General features: G+C 37.0%; 1 protein-coding gene across 5 annotated transcripts; it reads right to left on the reverse strand.

Moving 5' to 3' along the window:
• Positions 1–1,055: 1,055 nt before the first annotated feature.
• LOC105205522 lies at positions 1,056–20,159 on the reverse strand. Of its 5 annotated transcripts, XM_039453565.1 has the most exons (6): positions 12,854–12,945; positions 12,113–12,359; positions 7,245–7,320; positions 4,385–6,496; positions 4,003–4,288; positions 1,056–3,812 (listed from the first exon to the last, which is right to left on the reverse strand). In XM_039453565.1, the coding sequence occupies exons 3-6, from the start codon at positions 7,281–7,283 to the stop codon at positions 3,634–3,636; spliced, it is 2,616 nt and encodes an 871-aa protein (XP_039309499.1). In that variant the 5' UTR covers positions 7,284–7,320; positions 12,113–12,359; positions 12,854–12,945; the 3' UTR covers positions 1,056–3,633. The 5 variants fall into 5 exon arrangements, with proteins under 5 accessions (XP_039309499.1, XP_039309500.1, XP_039309498.1 ...); XM_039453566.1 differs by lacking the exons at positions 12,113–12,359; positions 12,854–12,945 and adding an exon at positions 19,822–20,159; XM_039453564.1 differs by lacking the exon at positions 12,113–12,359 and having other exon boundaries at positions 12,854–13,011.
• Positions 20,160–21,851: the final 1,692 nt, after the last annotated feature.

The raw sequence follows: 21,851 nt of genomic DNA on the forward strand, positions 1-21,851 counted from the left end.
TGCATGTATGTATGCATGTATGTATGTATGTATGTATGTATGTATGTATGTATGTATGTATGTATGTATGTATGTATGTATATGTATGTATGTATGTATGTATGTATGTATGTATACATGTATATATGCTGAGAAACAAATTATTGCACTCTCTCATAATTTGGACTTGGCACCGGACTAATAACCCGGACACGGTTACAATACACCGATCAAATACCTTTAGTCGGAATTGAAACTTTTGATCGGCTATACTTTCGGATATCAATTAAATTACCCTCGATATTATCAGTTTGATATAATTCTAATGAAGAATAGTCAAAACTCGTTACGCGGTCGTTGCCTAAATGTTCTAATTCTTCTAATATCTGTGAAAGCAGTAAATATCTTTCGTATTTTGTTTTTCTGTATAAAGGCCTCGTAATGTTATACATACGTGTAGTCCTACGACTATAAGAGATATCTTTGGAATATAAAATTTTTCCGAAGAATCGACAATACCTAAAATATCGTAGGATGATTTTGACTAGTTTGAGTTTAAAGAATCTCTATCTCATATGCGTTGATATTTATCGCAATACATAGCAACATTTTCATTTCGTCAAGTAATATATGTATGTACATTTTACTTAATAAAATCCTTTAGAATGAATAAAGATTCTTCACGTTATCAATATTCCATCGCGTTCGCGTTTGCGTTCGCATTAACATCCTCACCGTTATATTATATTTTCCGTCCGCTACGGTATACGATTGTAAATCGCTATAATGGTGATGTCATGCCCCCGACGAATTTCTTCTTTTCAAACAAAAAAAAGACGAACAACAGTGCGTGCATTAGTAAGCAAAGATTACACTTGATCATATTTGTATAAAAAAATAAATGTGCCCGCATGCGTACGCTGTAAATAACGGAGGTAGTAGTCTACTTGTAGCTCGCAAAATTGATAGGGAGGCAAGTTTACGATCACAGAAAAGCTATATGCACACGTACCTATTTTCCATACAAAATATATGTATCGCGCTTTTCGCGAGGAAGAAAAGATTTGATATACCAATTTATTACATCTCTTTTTTGTTTTTATATAATAATAATAATATACTAGCCGTTTGCACTAGCAGTTGAAACTTATTACATTAATAATCATATTGATATTTTTATCCGAATGAAAAATACAACTAAACAAATGCAAACAAAATTAAATTCAATTTAAATTAATAGAAAAAATTGAAATTGAATTTAATCATAGTTAAAATATTGTATACATATAGTGACTCGCGAAATTCGATATGCGAAGGACACAAAGATAATTACAAAAATTCAGAGTATGTGGCGCGGTAAATAATTTAATTACAATATTTTCGCATTATCCAGAGAAGAGGAGATAACTTGTCAATTGTCAGCTGTACTGTATAGTCTGACTTCAGAATACAATTTGCTCGACGAAGAAATAACGACTACAAACATGCATAGAGCTTGTATGGTTCTTCTTTACATGCAAATTGGGACACTAGATGTGCCGATTTCGATATATATATATATATATATATATATATATATATATATATATATATATATAAATTTATATTAATTGCTGATAGTATTCTGAGATTCAAAATTATACTTATTAATTGTTGCCGTGCGAAAAAGATATATCTGTTTAAGTAAGATACAATCATCGACGGCAACACGTTATAGTTCATAACGGGCCGCCTTCCGCAGGTCCTTTGATTTTATATTAAGTAGTAAACTTAATTCCTGCTGTTTTTTTTATTTCCAAAATTCATTTGTTTCAAAGGGAAAATGACGAATAAATACCTTAAAGTAATTTTCTCCATTTTCTACTACTTTTTCCCATCTCTCTGGCAACACAGGGTTCGATCTCACGACGTGGTAGAACGCGGTGTCTTTCCAGACGATTCATCCATTCATTTTTGGACTTGTTTATAACTAGAGACGTGTACGTGTGTCTGTAAGTGCGCGTTGCATCGATCGGAAGAAGTGGTAATTTGACGGTGCCAAGTCTGGAAAGTACGCTGAATGCGGGAGGAGTTTTCATTCAAGCTTTAAAAGTGTCTGCTTCGCGCTTTTCGCAACGTGTAATCGAGTGTTATCGCGTTATAACAAAAAAATAAATAAATAAAAGTAAAAATAAAAATAAAAACTTGACTTTGCGTCAATTGTTGGCTATGGATGGTCTTTTTTGCATCAACTCATTACTCAATCGGCATAATTGCTATTTGGTAGCGATCAGCTGTAACGGTTTCATTTGGAAACGCATGAGCTCGTAATACGAGCACACCCTTCTGCTCCCACCAAATGTAGAGCAAAGTTTTATGCCTGTAGACATTCTTCTTCGGCATTGAAGTAAATGGTTGGCCGGAGTCCACCCATGATTTCCTCCGCTTGGAATAATCAAAATAAATTCATTTCTCATCGCCGGTGAATGTCACAATGCGCCACAAAGTGCATTTAAGCTTTTTTTTCTTTGCCTGCGGCAAGCAAAGCAGTCACGATAGAAAAAGTGATTCTGACAACCATATGGTAGCCATCTTTCTTCCTTGTAAATTTTTCCCATGACATGCAAACGTTTTGAGATGACCATTGGAGTAACGACATTTAACATTTTCGACAATTCTAAAAGCGTATGAGCTAAATTCTCATCAAGCAATTCTTCTAGCTCGACATCTTGAAATTTTTCCACTGTTCGGGATATTCTTTGTCTTTCATGTTAAAATCAAAAGCGATTAAACCAAATTCTACATATTCTTTCCGATGGAGTTTCATCATCATACACTTGGAATAATAAGCATTGCGCTTCAGCTGCGATTTTCTTGAGATCGTAAGAGTAATAAAGAAGCACATGTTGGAAAAACAGTTTATCGCGGTTAATTTTCAATCGATTAGAAAATCTCTTTAGCGTCGTGAAATCTAACCTGTGAGAACTGATCATCACTTTCAGCAATGTCTCTAAACTACAAAAGACATGCGACTTCACTTTCGTCGAAACTCGCTAGCGTTGGAGCCGGCAGTGCCATTCTCTAGTAGCGAACGGCAGGAATTAAATTGACCATTTAACATCAGCGAAAGCGGCATGTTCCTAATTTGTACATATATTACTATATAATATCGCTCGCAATATCGCTCTACGCTATTGAAAATATTAAAAAAAGCTATGCTTGTATTCACGAAACAATTTTTTCTTTGCGCAATGTCTAAGAGATTAGAAAAACAAGCTAAAACCTTTGTCAAAAGTTTGGTAAAGCAGAATCGTAACTCCAGCGACGTGCAACGCCGCGACGCTCCGACTTGCTATCATTTTTACTTTACATAACATTCCTCGAGTCGCTCGGAATTAATCGTCGTTAACGGAGAGTCGATGAACCCGCAAGAGTGTTTCGACAAACTATAATTATAACTACATGTAATACACCACAGCCGGCTCGAGCAACTCGTGTCTAGCATGTCGCGGAATGACACTACCACGAAATTAAGGGGTGCCCTGTGGCAATTTTCGCAATCTGTGTCGCAATTCCTTTGTTATCCTTTAAGCACATCGCTATTCTAATTGCGATGGAATGGAACCATCGATGATGGTCGTTTGTCTCTGGTTTGATCCTTTGTTATCGGCATATTTACACATTATTTATCGCATTGAAATCCTTGTCGCTAGTTACCTCCCTGGATTCGTTTCGACACTTTCGATACAAACCAATCAAAGGCATCACTAATAACAATGCGCCGCTCAACGCAATGAACAATCCCGCCAAGTAGAAGGACAGATCGTACGTGCCCGTGATATCGTACAACCACCCTGAAAAAGAATTTGTTCGCTGAGTGCTGTGTCAAGAAAACAAAATTTGCTATTTTATATATATATATATATATATTTTTTTTTTTTTGTTAGCCAAGAACGTTCAATTCAATTTTTGATTACTGAAACTTTTTTTAATTCGTAGTAATAATAAAGTTTATTATATAGTGTCATAGCGCACGAGGATTACCAGCTAGCGGAGGCCCCATGAGATTAGCAATTCCTTGTACGAGTAACAGAAGACCATAGGCATTTGTGAACCTTTCCAGAGTGATCAACTCGACAAGGATAATGCTGGTGAGACTGTAATTTGCTGCGATAAATAATCCAAAGGCACCAGAGATTGCACATAGAGTGTAATAATCGTTGACAACTATCGGTATCAGAGCGGTAACGGTACCGCAAAGTGCCATGCACACCGCATAAACGATAGATGCATTCACCCATGCCCTATCGCCGGCCCAACCCAGAAGAATCTGCAAAAAAGATTCATTTTGTTCTTTAAAAGAAGAAACAACTACCAGATCGAACGCAAAATGTATTTAACGAAATCTTCTTTCGCCGTTGCTTACCTCACCGCCCATGTTAGCAATTCCAATCACCGAGATCAGAATAGACGCATCCGTCTCGCTAAATCCAACTTCGATCGCATTGTCCGTCAGATAGACGTAAGGCACATCGTACCACGTGTGCAAGAGGAAGTTGCTGACTGCAAACAGCAGGAATCTTGGATCGGCAAAGTACGAAAAGTCTAGCATGTCGACGATTAAATCCCAAAATTCCCAGAGTCCAGCGTACCAGACCATCTTTGTTTTGGCGATCGTAGTCATTGAATTTCTGTAGATATCCGGGCAGCTCGAAGCTCTCAAGCGATATCGATTGATGTTGAGCATGGCGCCTCTGTAAGTCAAACTATGCCTATGCATTCTAATATCCTTTAGATAAGCAGTGGGCAGTCTTCTTGGTTGTTCCAATGTGCAAGATCGCCTCAACGGAGTGTCGGAATCGATTTTCTTCAGCCACCATAAATACGTCGGTTCTGCCGATTGATGTTGTTGTTGCTGCTGTTGTTGTGGCAGCTGCTCGCCACGCAAAATTCGATCGTCATTGCCCTTGTCTTTGCTTTCAGCTCGCAATTCGGCTAATGGACTCGGCGTAGATATAAATCGGGCCGATGGTGTACTCAGTTGATCGTGCAGCGCTCCGGAATCGCTGAAACTCCTCGACGATATCAAAAGACTCGGATAGTTTTGCAAGAGGACATTGTAAACGGTTTTGTTCGCACTGAGCAGTTCCAACACTTCCAGAGGCACTCTTTCCCCATTTTTGACAAACGTAGGCAGATTTACCAAACTAGAGAATAATTTCTCACCACTCTCCTCGCCGCATCCATCCTGCGGTCGAAGATTCTCGATAATCATCGCGTTGGCCGATGCAAAACCTCTTTTAGAATCGCCGTGAGGCGTTTGCGTGGTCGTGTTTGCGGAACTGGTGGCGGAGAAGGAGTCTGCGCTGGAACTTTGCATTTTAGATCTCTTCTTTTCCCGATTCTTTTTCCTCTCTTGAGTTTTCGCTTTTGCTTTAGTGGTAGTCCATTCGAGGTCTCGCATAAGACATCCACATACAGCGAGATTCGAAAACAATCCTGCCAGAATCAGCGTGGTTCCTCTCCAGCCGTACTCCGCCAAAAGATATTGCGTGACGGGTGCAAAGATAAAAGTCCCAATTCCGCTACCGCATACCGATAGACCGGTGGCAAAGGATCTCTTTTTGTCAAAATAATACGCCACTATTACTACCGCCGCGACAAAACACAAGGACAAACCGAAACCTGCTACGATGCCAAACGTGAAGATGAGTACTTCCATGGAGTTCGCATAGGAACTTACGACGAAACCAGCAGTTGCCAGGATACTACCGGCTACCGTTACTTTTCTACATCCGTACCGATCAGTTAAGAAACTTGCCACTGGTCCCGATAATAAAGGCATTGCCATGAAAAGACTGCCAATCCACGCTGTCTTGGATTTTCCCTCGCCGAAATAATTGAGAAATTCAACATATATTACACCAAAAGAGAAGGTAATACCATCCGCGATCAAGTTTACCATAAAAGAGGCCGCTACGACGACCCAGCCCCAACCTCCATCGGGAGGCCTTGCTTCGCAAAATTGTCCCAAGCTGGAATTATCTTCGGAACTGCTTGTGGTAGATGTGGAGATTGACGGACTTGGATGCGGTCTTTCTTCGGGTGTGTGACGGTGTAGTTGCTGCTTTTGGGATTCTTTGTTGAATTGTACGTGATGCTGCTGCTTGTCCTCCTTAGGAGACTTACCGTTCACGAGTTTCTCGGTACTCTTCTCGGTCGACGAGTGACTCTTGGATGACAGAATTCTGGTAGGGGAGCCGAAAATTGTACCTCTCTCGTTGAAAACGTTCTTGAGCTTTTGTGGACTAGACGCATCCTCTTTGTAGAGACTGTTGGGTCTCTTTGGTGAACTTTGTAAATTTTGCGAGGTTTCTTTTAGCTCTTGACGAGCTTCTCGACGTATCCTTAAGCCTGATTGCTCCGTTTGTTCCATATTGTTCTCCACGAATTTTACTTCTTCTTGTTCTTGTTCTTCTTGTTCTTCTTCTTCTTCTTCTTCTTCTTCTTCTTCTTCTTCCTCCTCCTCCTCCTCCTCCTCTCGCACATTTTCTAATGATTCTGAGTTGTTTCGAAAGCCATTGACGTATTCCGATCCTCGAACCGAATTCGAGTCAACAATTCGAACCTTTTCACGATTATCATCACAATCGCAATTGTTTTCATTGTTCGCCATACGTGATTCGTCTTCGTCAATAATTTCAGCGTTGCTCGTTTCAGGATACGATCGTCTTACGGTCGCATCGTTATTCATTCGTTCGCCAAGTCGAATTCGTTTGTCTTCATCGTTAAACCTGGTCCACTCAGCCATATTGAAGAAACGAAGAATATGGAAGAGTACTCACTTTCGGGATTAACTTTTTCTTCAAAATATCAAAATACTGATGATCCAATTTTCCTCTTCGCGAAACCGATTTCGTATAATACGCACACATAGACACATACAAACAATCACACACGATAACAAAAAAAAAAAAGAAAAAAAAACTAGAGCAATCTGTATTTGCAAGGAAATTTTGGGCGGCCTTTCTCTTGAAATCGGAACAATCGATTCAATAAAGGTTTAGTTTCGTCCTTGATTTAAACAACGGTAAACAAGGCCACTCGTAGAGCTGCCTGGTGAACTGGCGGCGCAATGGTAATAGGGATGCTGACGACCAGGTCGATGTAAAGTTGTCTGGCGATTGATAGTCGGCACCCGGTCGACCATGCAATGGTCCAGCACCATTGCAATTGCGGCCCCGGATCCTCCAAGTCCAAGTAGCACTTTGATTACTTGGGACCACCTCCTCCTCCGCGAAACGTTCGTTAACCCAGGCACCCATGCGGCGAAACGTACTGCTTCGGTTCTCGCGTTGTATTCTACAACAGAAACCAAAGAAAAAGCTAGTCAGTGATACGTATGCGTCGCTTTTAGACACAACAAAGTCCATCGTGAATAAAATGGATGGCTGGATGAATGGATAAGTAGATATCCAAGCGGCAAAATGATGACTAATGTTAGCTTGCTGCTTGAAATTAAGAAAAAAAAGACTGTACGAAAGACTGAGAAAGGCGTGCATAAATTTTCAACACTAATTTTTTCCGAAAATGCAAACTGTAATCGCCAAGATACGCCAGTTCGTTTCGTTCCAGCTACTATATCGTATATAAATCGAATCGACGAAACGATTTATTTTATCGCTACTATAGAAATATGCGGTAATATAACATCAAAGTGACGCACGCAGTCGTGAAAAAAGTGTCTCGCTCGGCTATATTTACTCGCTAAAGCAACATTCTCGAGCATTATTAGACGTTCCAAGTTCGATGTTTGGCAAAGATACTCGGTAGTGTGACTCGCTTCTGGCATTTCGTAACCGGCCGAAGTAGCTCGAGTTAGAGTCAGCGATTATAAATGAAGCTCATTGTGTATGAGTTGCTATCAATTTAAGGATTTAACGGTGGCCACGATGATCACGCATGTTACCATGCGATCTCTTTTCCTTCTTCTTTTATACCTTCCACCTTCCCCCTCCCCGTCTCCGTTGCTGATTGCAATTTGTTTTCAAAGTTCGATTGCTGTGGTATAAGCAAAAATTTCAAGTGCGTGCAGACGTTAAAGGGTCAGTGTCGACTCGACGCGACGCGACGTATGGCTTGTCATCGTGCTGAGTCGCAATACTTGAGAATTTCTTCAATGTGCTATTATAGATACTTAATAACGTTTCCAACATTATCAATTAAACTTTTTCTTTCTTTAGAGTAAATTGTAAAAATGTTAAAAAATTTAAATTTTTAGTGGTATTAAATTTATATTTATCAAAATTGTTCCTATGCTATAAATATTTAAATGTTTATTATTTTCAATTAGGAAATCACACGCATTCTACCAAGGGTTAACATTACACATCAAATACTCAATCTTATATTGCGAAACTATATACTACTTAATATCAAGAGATAGGGTAAAGTTGCCTATTATGAGATACCTTTTTTTAAAGGCTTATAATTTATTTAATTTATACTATTAACTTCTATTTTTATAACCAAATTATACTAAATGTATTTAAGTTTCATCTCCAAAAGTTGGTAATCGATAATAGTTATAGTTTGTTGTATATGAAATTTTTTGGCAAAATTGCCAAATTTGCTAATTCAAAAAATGGGTTCCTAATATGAAACACAAAGGTCTTTTTACATAAAATTGGTCTTATTGACTTGGATATTACTAGGTTTAAATTAGGCTCCATACTCAAAATCTAGATGACCAATCGAATAGTTCTTTTGATACTCAAAAACTTTTACGTAATATTTTTTCCCAAAATCAATTTTATTAGAGATATTTTAAAGTGTTAGTGCTAATGTTAAAAGCTATAACCTTCAAGCCTCATAATTCAAAAGTTCTCAATAAAAAACTTTGTTATAACATTTTGGAAATCTCTCAAAGTTAAAATATACAATAATAAATAAGAATTTTTGAATGTCTCATATTACAAGTTCCACGCTTTACGGTTTCACGATCACCAAATCTAATATTTATAATTAAGCAAATTATCACATTCTGTATTTTTCTATTAATACGACTTTACTCTATCACTGCATAAAGAATTTATTATCAAATATTTGTTTATTTTATAATAAACAAGAGTTAAAGACTCATCTTAATAAAACTCGACAACATCAAATTTCAAAACTTTTTTTTTTCAACGACTGCACGCATGATCTAATAATAAATTTTCTACTAAATAAATTTTACCCCAAAAGTAATAAGTTTATGATGGTACCAACCATATGCGTTTATTAATGTAGTAGAAACCTTGCTAGTTCATATTAGGAACCTATCCCATAATAGGCGACTTTACCCTATATATATGTGTCGTAGAAATTGTTTTAAAATAAAGTTTACTAACTAACTTGTAAAAATAATAACTTCCATTAATCTCTCAAAAGACATTTTATTAAATATCTCTATCACGTTACACATTTCGATAAATTTACATATTACGGACTAATTTAATGTTAAAAAGCTAAAGTTAAATATGTTGGAACTTGTTCTGCGTTTATCAAAACTAATAATCGTAGATTTAACGTTGACCTAGATCTTGTCGGGTTACTTAACTCGGAGGAAGACGACCATTTAACTTTTTGCGTGGAACCTTAGCACACGAACATGCGCGAGTGCTGCACGCGTGTAAATATCCGAAATATAAAAATTCCCAATAAACGCGCGAAAAATAGGCAAAGCTATCGAACAATAAAGCTAACAAGCTACATTTTGACGAATATACACAAGTGTAAGAGACGATAATATATGAGATATCGTGAAGATAATTGCAATTAATTGATAATTTACTAGAAATTAATCCATATATTAGAAGTAGCTTTTCGATGAAAAAGACAAGAGATAGAGATAGAGAGGGGGGGGGAAGGGGGAGAGAGAGAGAGAGAGAGAGAGATCAATACAATATAGACATTTTAAAGATGATTATGATACTTGTCAAGTATTCAAGTATCTTGGAGAAAGCAAGGCAGCTGCCTTCGTATCGGGTTAGAAGGAATTTGATAAAATTAATGTTCGATTTCGTATTATACAACAATCGCGCGATATGACTTATCGAACACACTAGCGCAAGACGACACACATATACACATGTATATTATATCTTATTTTGGCGATAACTAATTATACTGCTTACTATTATGAACTAGATTGTTTCTTATTTGTAGAAATTGTAAAAAATGTCAAAAAGGTAATCTGAATTTTGTTTACTCTCGTTCAGTCGCGTCGCTTCCATCGCTCGATCACGTATTATATCGTATAATATGTGGAATATGAGAAACGAAGAAATAGGCGCCTTTGCGCAATTTTGGCCTCGTGCCCATGTGGACGTACATACACGGTCGCGACGTTCACGGTCCAAATTCAACAACCAGCCAGTTCAACAATGGCGCAGCATTTATATCATTTTCGCATTACCGCATACCAGGGCTGTGTCCTGTGTCGCAGGCGTGATTTCATCGATTTCATCGATTTCATCGTTATATACGCGGATCGCGATGTGCGCATATACGCGTATAGTTACGCACTTCATCTTCTGCAAATCGCCGCGCCGCATTTGTCACAGTTGTAACATTAGTGCAATTTAGTTAAAAATGCGCAAGGCGTATATGTACAATGTATATAGTACATATACGTCTCGTTCGTAAACTGCAAATAATCTCAATAGTTGAATTTAGTGAATGGCTCGAGAATAGACCAAGAAGTATTAAAACGATACACACATATTTTCTTGTACGTTACAAACGTATTATTATTAAAATATTTTAAAAATTCATAATTATTATGTAATTAGCAATTTTTTAATGACGACTCGTCCAGCACGTTGAAGCCACACCACGTGGAATGTGCTACACACAGCTATAGGGACGGACATGGGACGGGTATTAAAAATATGGCTTCTCCGTTCAATTTGCGTGGTTCAAAGCTTATCGATCAACGCGTCTTACAAGAAATCTGTACGTCCAACTGAGAAAGTGTGCATGTTTGTTAATAACGTTAATCGTTATCAGCATTAAAGAAGAACGAACGATGAAGGAACACTTGGCACCCCATGTGTCGCGCGCGCGCGCGATAACGCGCGCTCATTCACATCGAAAAGCTCGAATATCGATCATACTCGTATATTTTGAGCATTAAACGTACTAATTGCTGTCTGCGTCTGCTTCTCTACAGCATTTTTCAAGAAACGGTGGTGTACGAGATTATTATTTTACAACTTTCGTCATCTTTGAGATATTAAAAAGTAAACTTCAATTTTCGACTTGTAGAATTTCCATGAAACCCGTTTGACAAGGCAATTCTGAAAGATACAGTGCAGCGCGCGCCCGTGCGGCGCGACGCGAGATTATTTGCAGGTATATGCGCATACACATTTTTAAAGAAATAGCACCTTTTAATCACCTTTTAATTCTAATTAATAGTTGAAAATTTTACAAATTGATTTCGACTATTTCGCGAGACACATATGACGATTAATAAAATTCTTTTGAATTAGCGTGTGTGTGATGCATTATTTTTCAATCCTAAATACTAAAATGAAAAATCGATCGTAGCGCACAACTTACGAATACTATCGCGTTTTACTATCGTTCTTCATTATCTTGTACAGTACACCGTTACGGTTTATCGTACTCGTCAAAGACAACGTATCTCACGCGTATATTAATTTCATATATCGCTTCGACATTACACGTTTTTAAAATGTCGCATTTTTATTTAAGAACATAGTTTATTTCCTTTTGATGAAAACAAACGTAATATGATAATTGCGAACATCCGCAATTTCGCTAGCGATGCCGATGCCGATGCCGATGCCGGCGCGGCCGGTATTTCACCACACGATGCGCGATTTCTTAGCTTGCAAGTTAAAAAGATTGATCAAAGTCATATTTTGCCTGTGTAATAGTTAAATACTTAGAAAACCTTAACGACAAATTATTCATGCTTATACGATAACCTTTGACGTTATCGAAACTCTATTTCCTGCTCAATTCCGTTTAAATTTTATTAAGATAAGCGGTTTCAACTAATTTAAATAAAATTGCTATAATATCACAAGTATCTGTAGTACTGATGGTAAAAACATGAAATAAAAGTAAAAAATTGACGAACCATGATGGATGGTGCGATTGGTTACTTAGAATCGTAGCCAAGCTATTCCATTCTCTCGTTTGGTGAAGCGGCACGTTGAAATACGTGATCAGTCCAAAAGAGCTTAAGAAACGTCGCGCTCTAACATCCAACTAATATTGGGAAGTTGCGCGACTAGCTCTCGCGCGTTACCGCTTGGCCTTTGCACGAGGTCGAACACCCGCGTTCGCGAGACGGCGAAATCTCCAGGTCCCGCGAAATCTCATCGCTAGAGAGAGAGTGAGAGAGAGTAAGAGGGGGGGGAGAGGAGCGGCGGGGAGGAAAGGAAAGAAAGAGAGAGAGAGAGAGAGAGAGAGAGAGAGAGAGAGAACGCGTATGCGTTGTCACGTTGAGCGGATGGCGACGAACCCGCGCGCGGATGGCAAGCGCGCGCGCACAGCGATCACTCACGAGCCAATGTGTTAAAAAATAAATGCGAACGTGAGTGCGCGATTAAACACGTATTTGTACTTGGTACCGCGATTAGCGATGCTCAAGAAAATACGATTGTCGAATGCGAATCACAGTCATCTGTCATCGCGTCCGTGAAACAATGTCTTTCATCTCGAGCTGTGCGCTTCGACACAAAATTTTCCGCGCACAGATATTAAAAAGAGTTTCTTGGCTACGAGAAAGAGAGAAAAAGAGAGAGATAGAGAGAGAGAGAGAGAGAGAGAGAGAGAAAAAGAGAGAAAGAGAAAGAGCGAGAGAAAGAGGAATCACCTCGCGTCTTGCCGCGCACGATCGGCACGATTGCGCGTGTCGCGCTCGCACAGAAAGATGACCGGGCTAATACTGATAGCTGGTACTCGGTCTCGTTGATACATATGACCATTGGCTTCGAACGCGTTTCGTCGTGACGTCATCGTGTGTGTGTGTGTGTGTGTGTGTGTGTGTGTGTGTGTGTGTGTGTGTGTGTGTGTGTGTGTGTGTGTGTGCGTGCGTGCGCGCGCGCGCGCGCGTGTACGTATGTGCCGATCTTAAACGCATCACAACGCAGCGAGGGTTTATTCCGTACCATCTTACTTCGATCATTATCGAGAAATCCAATCATCTATTGATTATTAATTAAATATTCTTCGATTACTGATCCATTAATGTATTTTTATCTCGACTTAGCGTCTAGTGCCTCGCACAGAAAACCTTACGGTTTTTTTTTCTTATCAAAAATATAATTTTACGTGTTTATTATTTGTTATATATGAATCCAACTATCAATTTACTGAACTAAAGCGAAAGAGGTGCAATCTTTAAAATGCTCTACGATCTAACAACGTGGCGAATATCTATAGCTTCCATATGTGAAAAGCTTATCACACGAGTCGTACGAGAATTATACAGATAAGAAACACTTTTCTTCTCTCGTTTGTATTTATATTGAGTGTATCACTTTTTATTCTACATTCTAAATTATAATAATACTCACTATTTATTAATCAAGTTCTTGCCATTATTTAACACCTAAGGCTAATATTTCTTTTCCTTTTCATTCGAAACTACAAGTGCGCGATCAATTGAGCAATCGTAAAAATTTATGCTTATTATATTATGTTATTTATGCTCATTATATGTGTATAACAATAGATTCTTTTCCGAATGACGTTTATTGTTATTTTCTGTATTTTTACGCTGATACGTACATTTTTTTATATGATTTTTATTACCCAAGTCGTAAAGAGAGTTTTGCATCACAAAATTGCACTATCTTGTACATTGAGAAAACAATAAAGATTGATTTAGAGCTTAGAACTAGCCAAAGATAAGCTTAATAATATTTAATATATCTTATCTTTGTACGTGCTTTTCAGAAAATGACGATATAGTGAGCATCATTATACACGTACGAATCATTTGTGTGTGTGTGTGTGTGTGTGTGTGTCGGTGTGTTACTATTTTGCTACTATTACTATTATTATCAACGTATAAACGAAATACATGAAAAGAACAACTAGAACATTATACATCGATTCACGATATACTATACTTACACACGCTTGTCACAATTCATCGAAAGACAAAAGAAGGACGTCACGTTCAACATATCGGGAAAATCCCGTATAATTGAAAGGCAAGTTAAATGCATAACGCGATACCGTGACACATCCCGCTCGTTTCAATCGCACAATAGTGAAATTCTTCAAGACCGCATAAACCTGGGAAATTTCCAAAGGCACGTGGATTTTCATATACATAAAACAATTTGGCGAGGTAAACAGAATAATTATTACGGCACCGATATATAAAAGTGTAGTATACATATATGTATCTTTCCTCAAAAGTCGCCCGCGCCAATCAAGTCATCCAACTAATTTCTTGAATTTACGCGTTGAATCTCGTGATTTTCCATCGATGAATCGACGTAAAGTTTTCTAGTTCCGTCATTAAGATAATTTTATAGAAGCTCAATTAAGCTGTATTTATGGTAGGCAAACCAGATTGCATAGGTATTTATCTTCATTACATATCCGTAAGAGTTTTTACACGTGTGCGGAAAATTTTGCAAAGATGTGAATAAACAGCGTGCAATGAATAAACAATGGAACAAAAACCCTGCGCTGATTAACTGCGTTAAACGTAGTACTTACTCAGGTTATATTAAAGAAAATAAACGCGTACGACGCAGGCAGATGAAGGATGATGCTACACACAACTCACAATCGGATTTATCGGATATCACGCACGCACATGTGTGTTTTGCTCTTTGTTATATTATTTATATATTACTTAACTGTCAAACTAATGTAGTATCCTCGCGTTAAGTCGTTTAATTAGAAATGTATTACGTTACTTAAATTCAAAATAGGACATTCTTTAGGGAAATATTTTTTTAATTTCGAAAACGGCAATTGCACATTTTTAATTTTCAATGTGAATAAAAAAAGTGATATAAAGTTCGATGCATATATCTAAAAATAACTGCTAGGAATTAAAAACGCTAGTTATTATACTTAAATCCTCAACTTTATGAGAATCATCAAATTGAAACGAATACATCCGATATTTAAGCTTAGGATATAATCTGATAAATTACACGAAACGAGATACCTATTGCATCGATAGAATCTATAGATGTGGACTTTATCTTTCACTTGTGTGCGACAGGATACAATCGCTCAAAAAATGCCTTTTAATAACTTCAAATGCGTATAAAATGCGTATGTGCCTGGTGTATATATGCGCGCGCGCGTGCGTGCGTGCGTGCGTGCGTGCGTACGTGCGTGCGTGCGTGCGTGCGTGCGTGCGTGCGTGCGTGCGTGCGTGCGTGCGTGCGTGCGTGCGTGCGTGCGTGCGTGCGTGCGTGCGTGCGTGCGTGCGTGCGTGCGTGCGTGCGTGCGTGCGTGCGTGCGTGCGTGCGTGCGTGCGTGCGTGCGTGCGTGCGTGCGTGCGTGCGTGCGTGCGTGCGTGCGTGCGTGCGTGCGTGCGTGCGTGCGTGCGTGCGTGCGTGCGTGCGTGCGTGCGTGCGTGCGTGCGTGCGTGCGTGCGTGCGTGCGTGCGTGCGTGCGTGCGTGCGTGCGTGCGTGCGTGCGTGCGTGCGTGCGTGCGTGCGCGTATTTGTGAGTGGGTGTGTGCGTATACATGCGTAGAAATAATTCTTCTTTAAATATAACTTTTATCTATGTCGTACTATACATACAGGTATAAAGAAAAGCAGACAATTAAAAAAAATAACTGATGTACACCCATGTTTGATTCTGTCCATGGGAAAATTTTCTAAACTGAGAAAACGCTATCTTTCTACATACTTACAGTTCATGATTAACATAACGACCAATAAGCTCTAATCGTTACTTTAATCATAAACTGCGAGTATGTAGAAAGTGATGACTTCTCAGTTTGGAAAATTTCCCCATGGACAGAATCAAACACGCTGGGTGTACATTAAGCTTAAAAAAATCAATTTTTTTGAAAATTGATTTTACCATTATTTGTCTCTCTTCAGACTATACAACTTTCGTCTGGAACAATTTTTGCTAAAATGGATATTTAAAAAAATAATAGCTCTTGTCACACTTTACATGAGCTACCTTCTATAAAGAAAATTGCAACTTAATTTTAAGGTGGATTTGTTATCAATTGTTAGAATTGTTTTTTTTTCTATTAGGTATTTTCTTATGCACTTTTCTTAAAAACTGAAAATTATTATCATAATGACGCCACTCAAAGAAATATTGCTACATTAAAATAAAGTTTATTGAATCCTTATTTACATCGTTATGAAATCACCGTTCGTTATGCTTCAATAATTTAAAACTAGACCATCAAATGTAACGCTAAGCATACATGTGTTATATGTAAAAATGTACAAATATACAGGGTGTATCACGCAATTGGGACGGGTTCAAGCATCCGTTGGAAATAGAAAGAAACAGTATAGGCAAAAGTTGAACGCTATGTTTATTTTTTTATATATATCGACTCATTTTTTTATTTAGAAATGCAACAATATACGAGAAAAATTATTCGTTTGTCATTCAGTATCGATTCTTTTTAATATTCTTTTTAATATAAAAGTATTAAAGTATATGGTGCTTGAAAAAAAAAATTTAAGTATTTTACAATAAACTTTATTCTAGCATATTTTCACATAAAATATAAAATATCTCATGCAATATTTTTTTTTCGTTCATCACATCTTAATACTTTTATATACAGAATGTACCTAGAAAAATTCATTCATAAAAAAAAAGTTTCCTTTAAAAAAAATTGTAATTCCACTTTCATGGTGCATCATTGTATTTATATAAAAAGAGATTAATAAGAGTCAACGTGATTTTCATAAGGGAAGTTTGGCAAGTGTAAAATTCAAAAAAATCTGAAACTTTGTATAAGTTTAGAGTAGATGGACTTAATCACGAAACAATTTTTTTTAGCTGCTGATATTTGGTTTTAGGGGTGCAGCATCTCCTTGAATAAAATCGGTGTTTACGTTTTCAAGCAAATATCGCTGAAACAATGAGAAATATAAAAAAAAGTTTCCAGCAAAAGTTTTATGGTTTTGAAAGCTTTTTATATGGCATAATCAGATTTTTCAAAAATGTTAAATTTTTTAAGGAACCCCTACCACTTATCTTTTTTAAATATTTAAATTGTTCTTGCTTTAATATTTTATTTTTACACAAATAAGATATTATTTAATAATGAGAAATAATTAAATAAATAATTATTTTTTATTTTTTTATTTTTCTTTTTAAAGATATTTATTTTGTATAACCTTTAGATACTTTTGGCTTTAGAAAAATTTTATTCGAAGCTTCTCTGATAATGTTATTTTAAATAATTACGATATAAATTTACATTTACGCAATAACATTATAAAATTACAATCTCTGGCACACAAACAACTTTCTTCTCCAAGATTTCAAAATTTATTTAAATATAGTTGGTATGAAAGTGGCTATTTATCAACACGGCCTGAAAAGTTGGAAAATCTAATTAATTATTGTTATTTTAAAGAAGAAAAACATATACCGAAATGCAGTATTTGTGGTAAAATGACTTTTTTATACGTTGTGCATGGTACAAAAATTATTTCTGTTTTGAATACTTGTTTGAACAGTATCATTATTGTAACATTTGTATAAAATAAATAATATTTTATTTTTGTAAAAACAACAATTTAAATAACAAAAAAAGATAAATAGTGAGAGTATTTAAAAAAAATTAACATTAAAAAAAAATCTAATCATGCCGTTATAAAGAGCTTTCGAAACCATAAATCTTTTGTTGAAAACATTTTTTTATAATTCTCATTGTTTCAGCGATATTTGCTTGAAAACGTAAACATTGATTTTATTTAAAGAGATGCTGCACCCCTAAAACCGAATATCAGCAGCTAAAAAAAATTGTTTCTTGATTAAGTCCTTCTACTCTAAACTTATACAAAGTTTCAGATTTTTTGAATTTTAAACTTGCCAAACTTCCCTTGTCAGTACATATATAACAATCAAGTTTATTAAAAAAAACACAAGACAACTAATGTAACTAATCCTTGCTCAGTGATTACTGATAGTATTTTTTCGTATATGGCCTATAAATTTTGCGTTTTATAAAAAAAAATCAATAATAATACAGTTATTATTATTACACCATTCAACTTAAATCCCTCATTCCCTCTATCTGTACTATTTTTTTCCATCTTCAATAGAATGAACGCTATTTAAAATCCGTCTCACGTACGTGATGCATCCTGTATACATATTTAATTGCATATTTATGCGTACGCATATTCATTTGTAACATTTTATATTTGGCCCAGTTTTAAATTAATTTTTAAATTATTGAAGCATAACTAATTGTAAGTGATTTCATAACGAGTGAGTAAGTATCCTACGAATTTTATTTCACTGTGTAGCAATTTTTACTTGAATATTCATGTCATTATATGATGATAATAATTTTTTAATTGTTGGTTTTTACGAAAAGAAAAATATGTAAGAAAATACAGGAATAAAACAATTAAAAGATAAACACGAAACCCTTTAATTTAAAAGTTCTTAACGTTTTTATAGACAACTGCCATGCAGTACCGAAATTGAAAATTTTGTTAAAAATTAGTAATAAAAAATTTAAAAAGATTCACATGGCTAACAACATTATTTGTAATAAGCTAACATAAAAAATTTTTAACATTTTTGAGTCTCCTCACAATGTCAGTATATAAGTATAATTTCTATAACAAGAGAGACACAATACCCACACAGCACATGTGACATTTTTCTATCCGAGGGACGGACATCGCGATGTCTCTCCGATGAAGCGTATGTGGGTAAAGTGGTGCCAAGCAACTTTTTTTTTACATGAAGAAATCCATCATGGATACCATCCCTTCTCGGGGGAGAGGAAAAGGTTAGGTCGGACTCCTACCGACTAAAACCCCACGTACGGTGGTCTTCCTGTCCGAACGAGAGGGGCGTCCCGGGATTGCAAGCATTTCAACTAATGGGCGCCCTTCCGCCCCCCCCCCCCGATGTGCTACCAAGTCACCTAATAAACGCGAATACTAGAGATCTTTACATAGCCCTAAATAAAATTTAGTTGTGACATAATAGATACAATATATATAAACAATTTCGTATTTATATCATTTTATATTATCTTTATATGAATATTTTGCACACTGTATCATAAATTGAACGAAGCACGATAAAGAAAGCGAATTAGTAGATGGTACATATCATTAGGCGGGGAGGAAAGGAGAAGAAATATTAGGATTCAAATGAAATGGATTTGACATATACTTTTGAAATTAGCCAAGGATATTTTATACAGAATTTTTGTGCAAATTTGCTTTAAAGGCAACCGACTCCTATCGTCTTCAAGTAACGTGTAGTACTGTCGATGGCTATACTCGTATATACATGTATAAACAGTAGCTCGCATTTTGCTTTCAATAAATGTTCGACTGCGAGAAAGAGAAACGAGATATAGCGAGAAAATCGCGTACGCAAGCAAACGCACATAACATTTAATATCGGTGTGGATCAGCTGGTCACATTATCATAACCGCAACGGCTGTTATTGATCCGCAGCGCAGAGAAAGGTGTTCCGTACGCGTACGCGGTGCGTGTCGTGCATTCGCAGCTCGCAGCGTGCGCGGCACATTGGCGGCTCCTAAGCTCCTTACGCATCGCGGTATCCCTATGTCTAAATATACCGTGATTGATAAGAGCACCATTAAAAGTTGTACTCACCGATGCTCGTTCTCTATACTGGAACCGATGCTAAAAAACCGGGGCGAGCTGCATGATACGCGCGCGGGAAAAAAAAATTTGTCCGGACACTCGACAGTCGCCAAAAAAGCTATTCGGCTGTATAAACGCGTGTTCGGGATTAATTTGTGGGAGGGAGGGTAATAAGGGCACCTGCGGAATGGAGCGAGAACGACGCGACGATCGAATCGGCACAATGATCTCTCCGAGCACACGGACGACACGCGCACCAGGAAACCGAGAAAACTAATACCCTAATACCTCTTGGACACTCGCAGTATCGCATCCGCAGCGGCAAGAGGCACGAACCAAGGGTGAATTTTGACCGATCGACTGCGCGCGCGTCATACATTGCGCACCAAGTACCGCGCACCAATTAATATTCTCTCTGTTCTCTCGCCCATCTTTCCCCATTCTACCTCTTTTTCGAATTGAAAATAGTTGTCCATGAAATTTTCTACCGAGATATCATTTCTGTCATATTTCTTAAAGGACACGTTTATATCTTAAATTAAAAATTGATTAATTATAAATTAATCGTCTTCTGATATTTATCGAAAAAAAAAATTCTATATTTTCGTTTGATGACGTACTATTGCCCCAATCTATCTCTCTTTTTCCGTAAATTATATTTTTCTTTCCAGGGAATCGATAAAATTGTAGCTCGGGATTATTTTTTTCACTATTGAAACATCAAACTACGCAATACATCCGATTGTCTTCATTTTTTTTTTTATATATATATTATTATTTTGGAATTTTGTTGATACTTCCAGAGTTTCATGTAATGATTATTGAGCGGCGCTGTCCGAGTTACTTGGATAGCGTAGACTTATACAAAAATCTCATTTCATACAACTTGCATAATGTAACTTTTTACTAAAAAATCCCCCTCCCCTCCCCCCGCACTGTAATTTTAGCACAGACACAAACCACATCTATTTTATGATTTTAACGACACAGTTGTAAAATAGATATGACTTGTAGTTCACATTCCGGACGAAAATAAATGAGGTCGTTAGTGTGTGGGGAGTTTCAAGTGTTGTAAGTCGTAAGCACATCCCGAGTGTATGTATATACCCAAGGACTTTGATTCTGTCCATGGGGAAATTTTTCAAACTGAGAAGTCATCACTTTCTACATACTCGCAGTTCATGATTAATGAAACAACTAAAGCTTATTGGCCGTTACGTTAATCATAAACTGTAAATATGTAGAAAGATAGCGACTTCTCAGTTTGGAAAATTTCCCCATGGACAGAATCAAAGTCCTTGGGTGTACGCTTGCGGGGGTGGTGATAAACGCGGTAAAGAGAAATAGAAGACAAACTCGGCTTCACGTATACGTAAACGTGCCGAATATTTCCGAGTCTAACCGAAGTTGTCCTCTATTCGTCCTATGACCCATTGACCTAGTTTACACCGAACACTTGACACGCATACTAACAAGTAACTTTCTATTAAATTGTCTTAATTTCGACAATACGTGTAAATGTATACGTGATATCTATATTTAATTAATTATCTTGATTCATATTGTTCCAGCTTAATATACTATTCATTAAATTTATTACCGAAATTAAGATAATTGAATAGAAAGTTACTAAATATTACGCGTATCAAGTATTCGGTGTAAACAAAGCCATGAGCTATGTGTGCTTTTTCCCTTACGTCGATTATCACACAATGGCCGGTATTCATAGTCGATTCTTATTTCAAGATCGTCTTAAGTAACGTCTTAAGTAGAGTCCTATATAAAGAGAGAAGTGACATCAAACCCCCACCACAACCTTCAGTATCCAATTGAGTCCTCCACCGTTATTTTTGGACCGCTCTAACGTCATCAAACACCCTCAAACACCATTCGTATCATTCTACAAACAGCTGTGGTCACAATATGGCTGCTCGCTTAGCCAATCAAGTATCAATCAGATTACCAATCAGAGCTTCGGACATCTCTTTATATAGGACTCTAGCGTAAACTGCTATCTTAAACAAGAGAGGGGCTGGTAT

The sequence above is a fragment of the Solenopsis invicta genome, chromosome 9 (assembly GCF_016802725.1).
Source record: "Solenopsis invicta isolate M01_SB chromosome 9, UNIL_Sinv_3.0, whole genome shotgun sequence".
Lineage (NCBI taxonomy): Eukaryota > Metazoa > Arthropoda > Insecta > Hymenoptera > Formicidae > Solenopsis > Solenopsis invicta.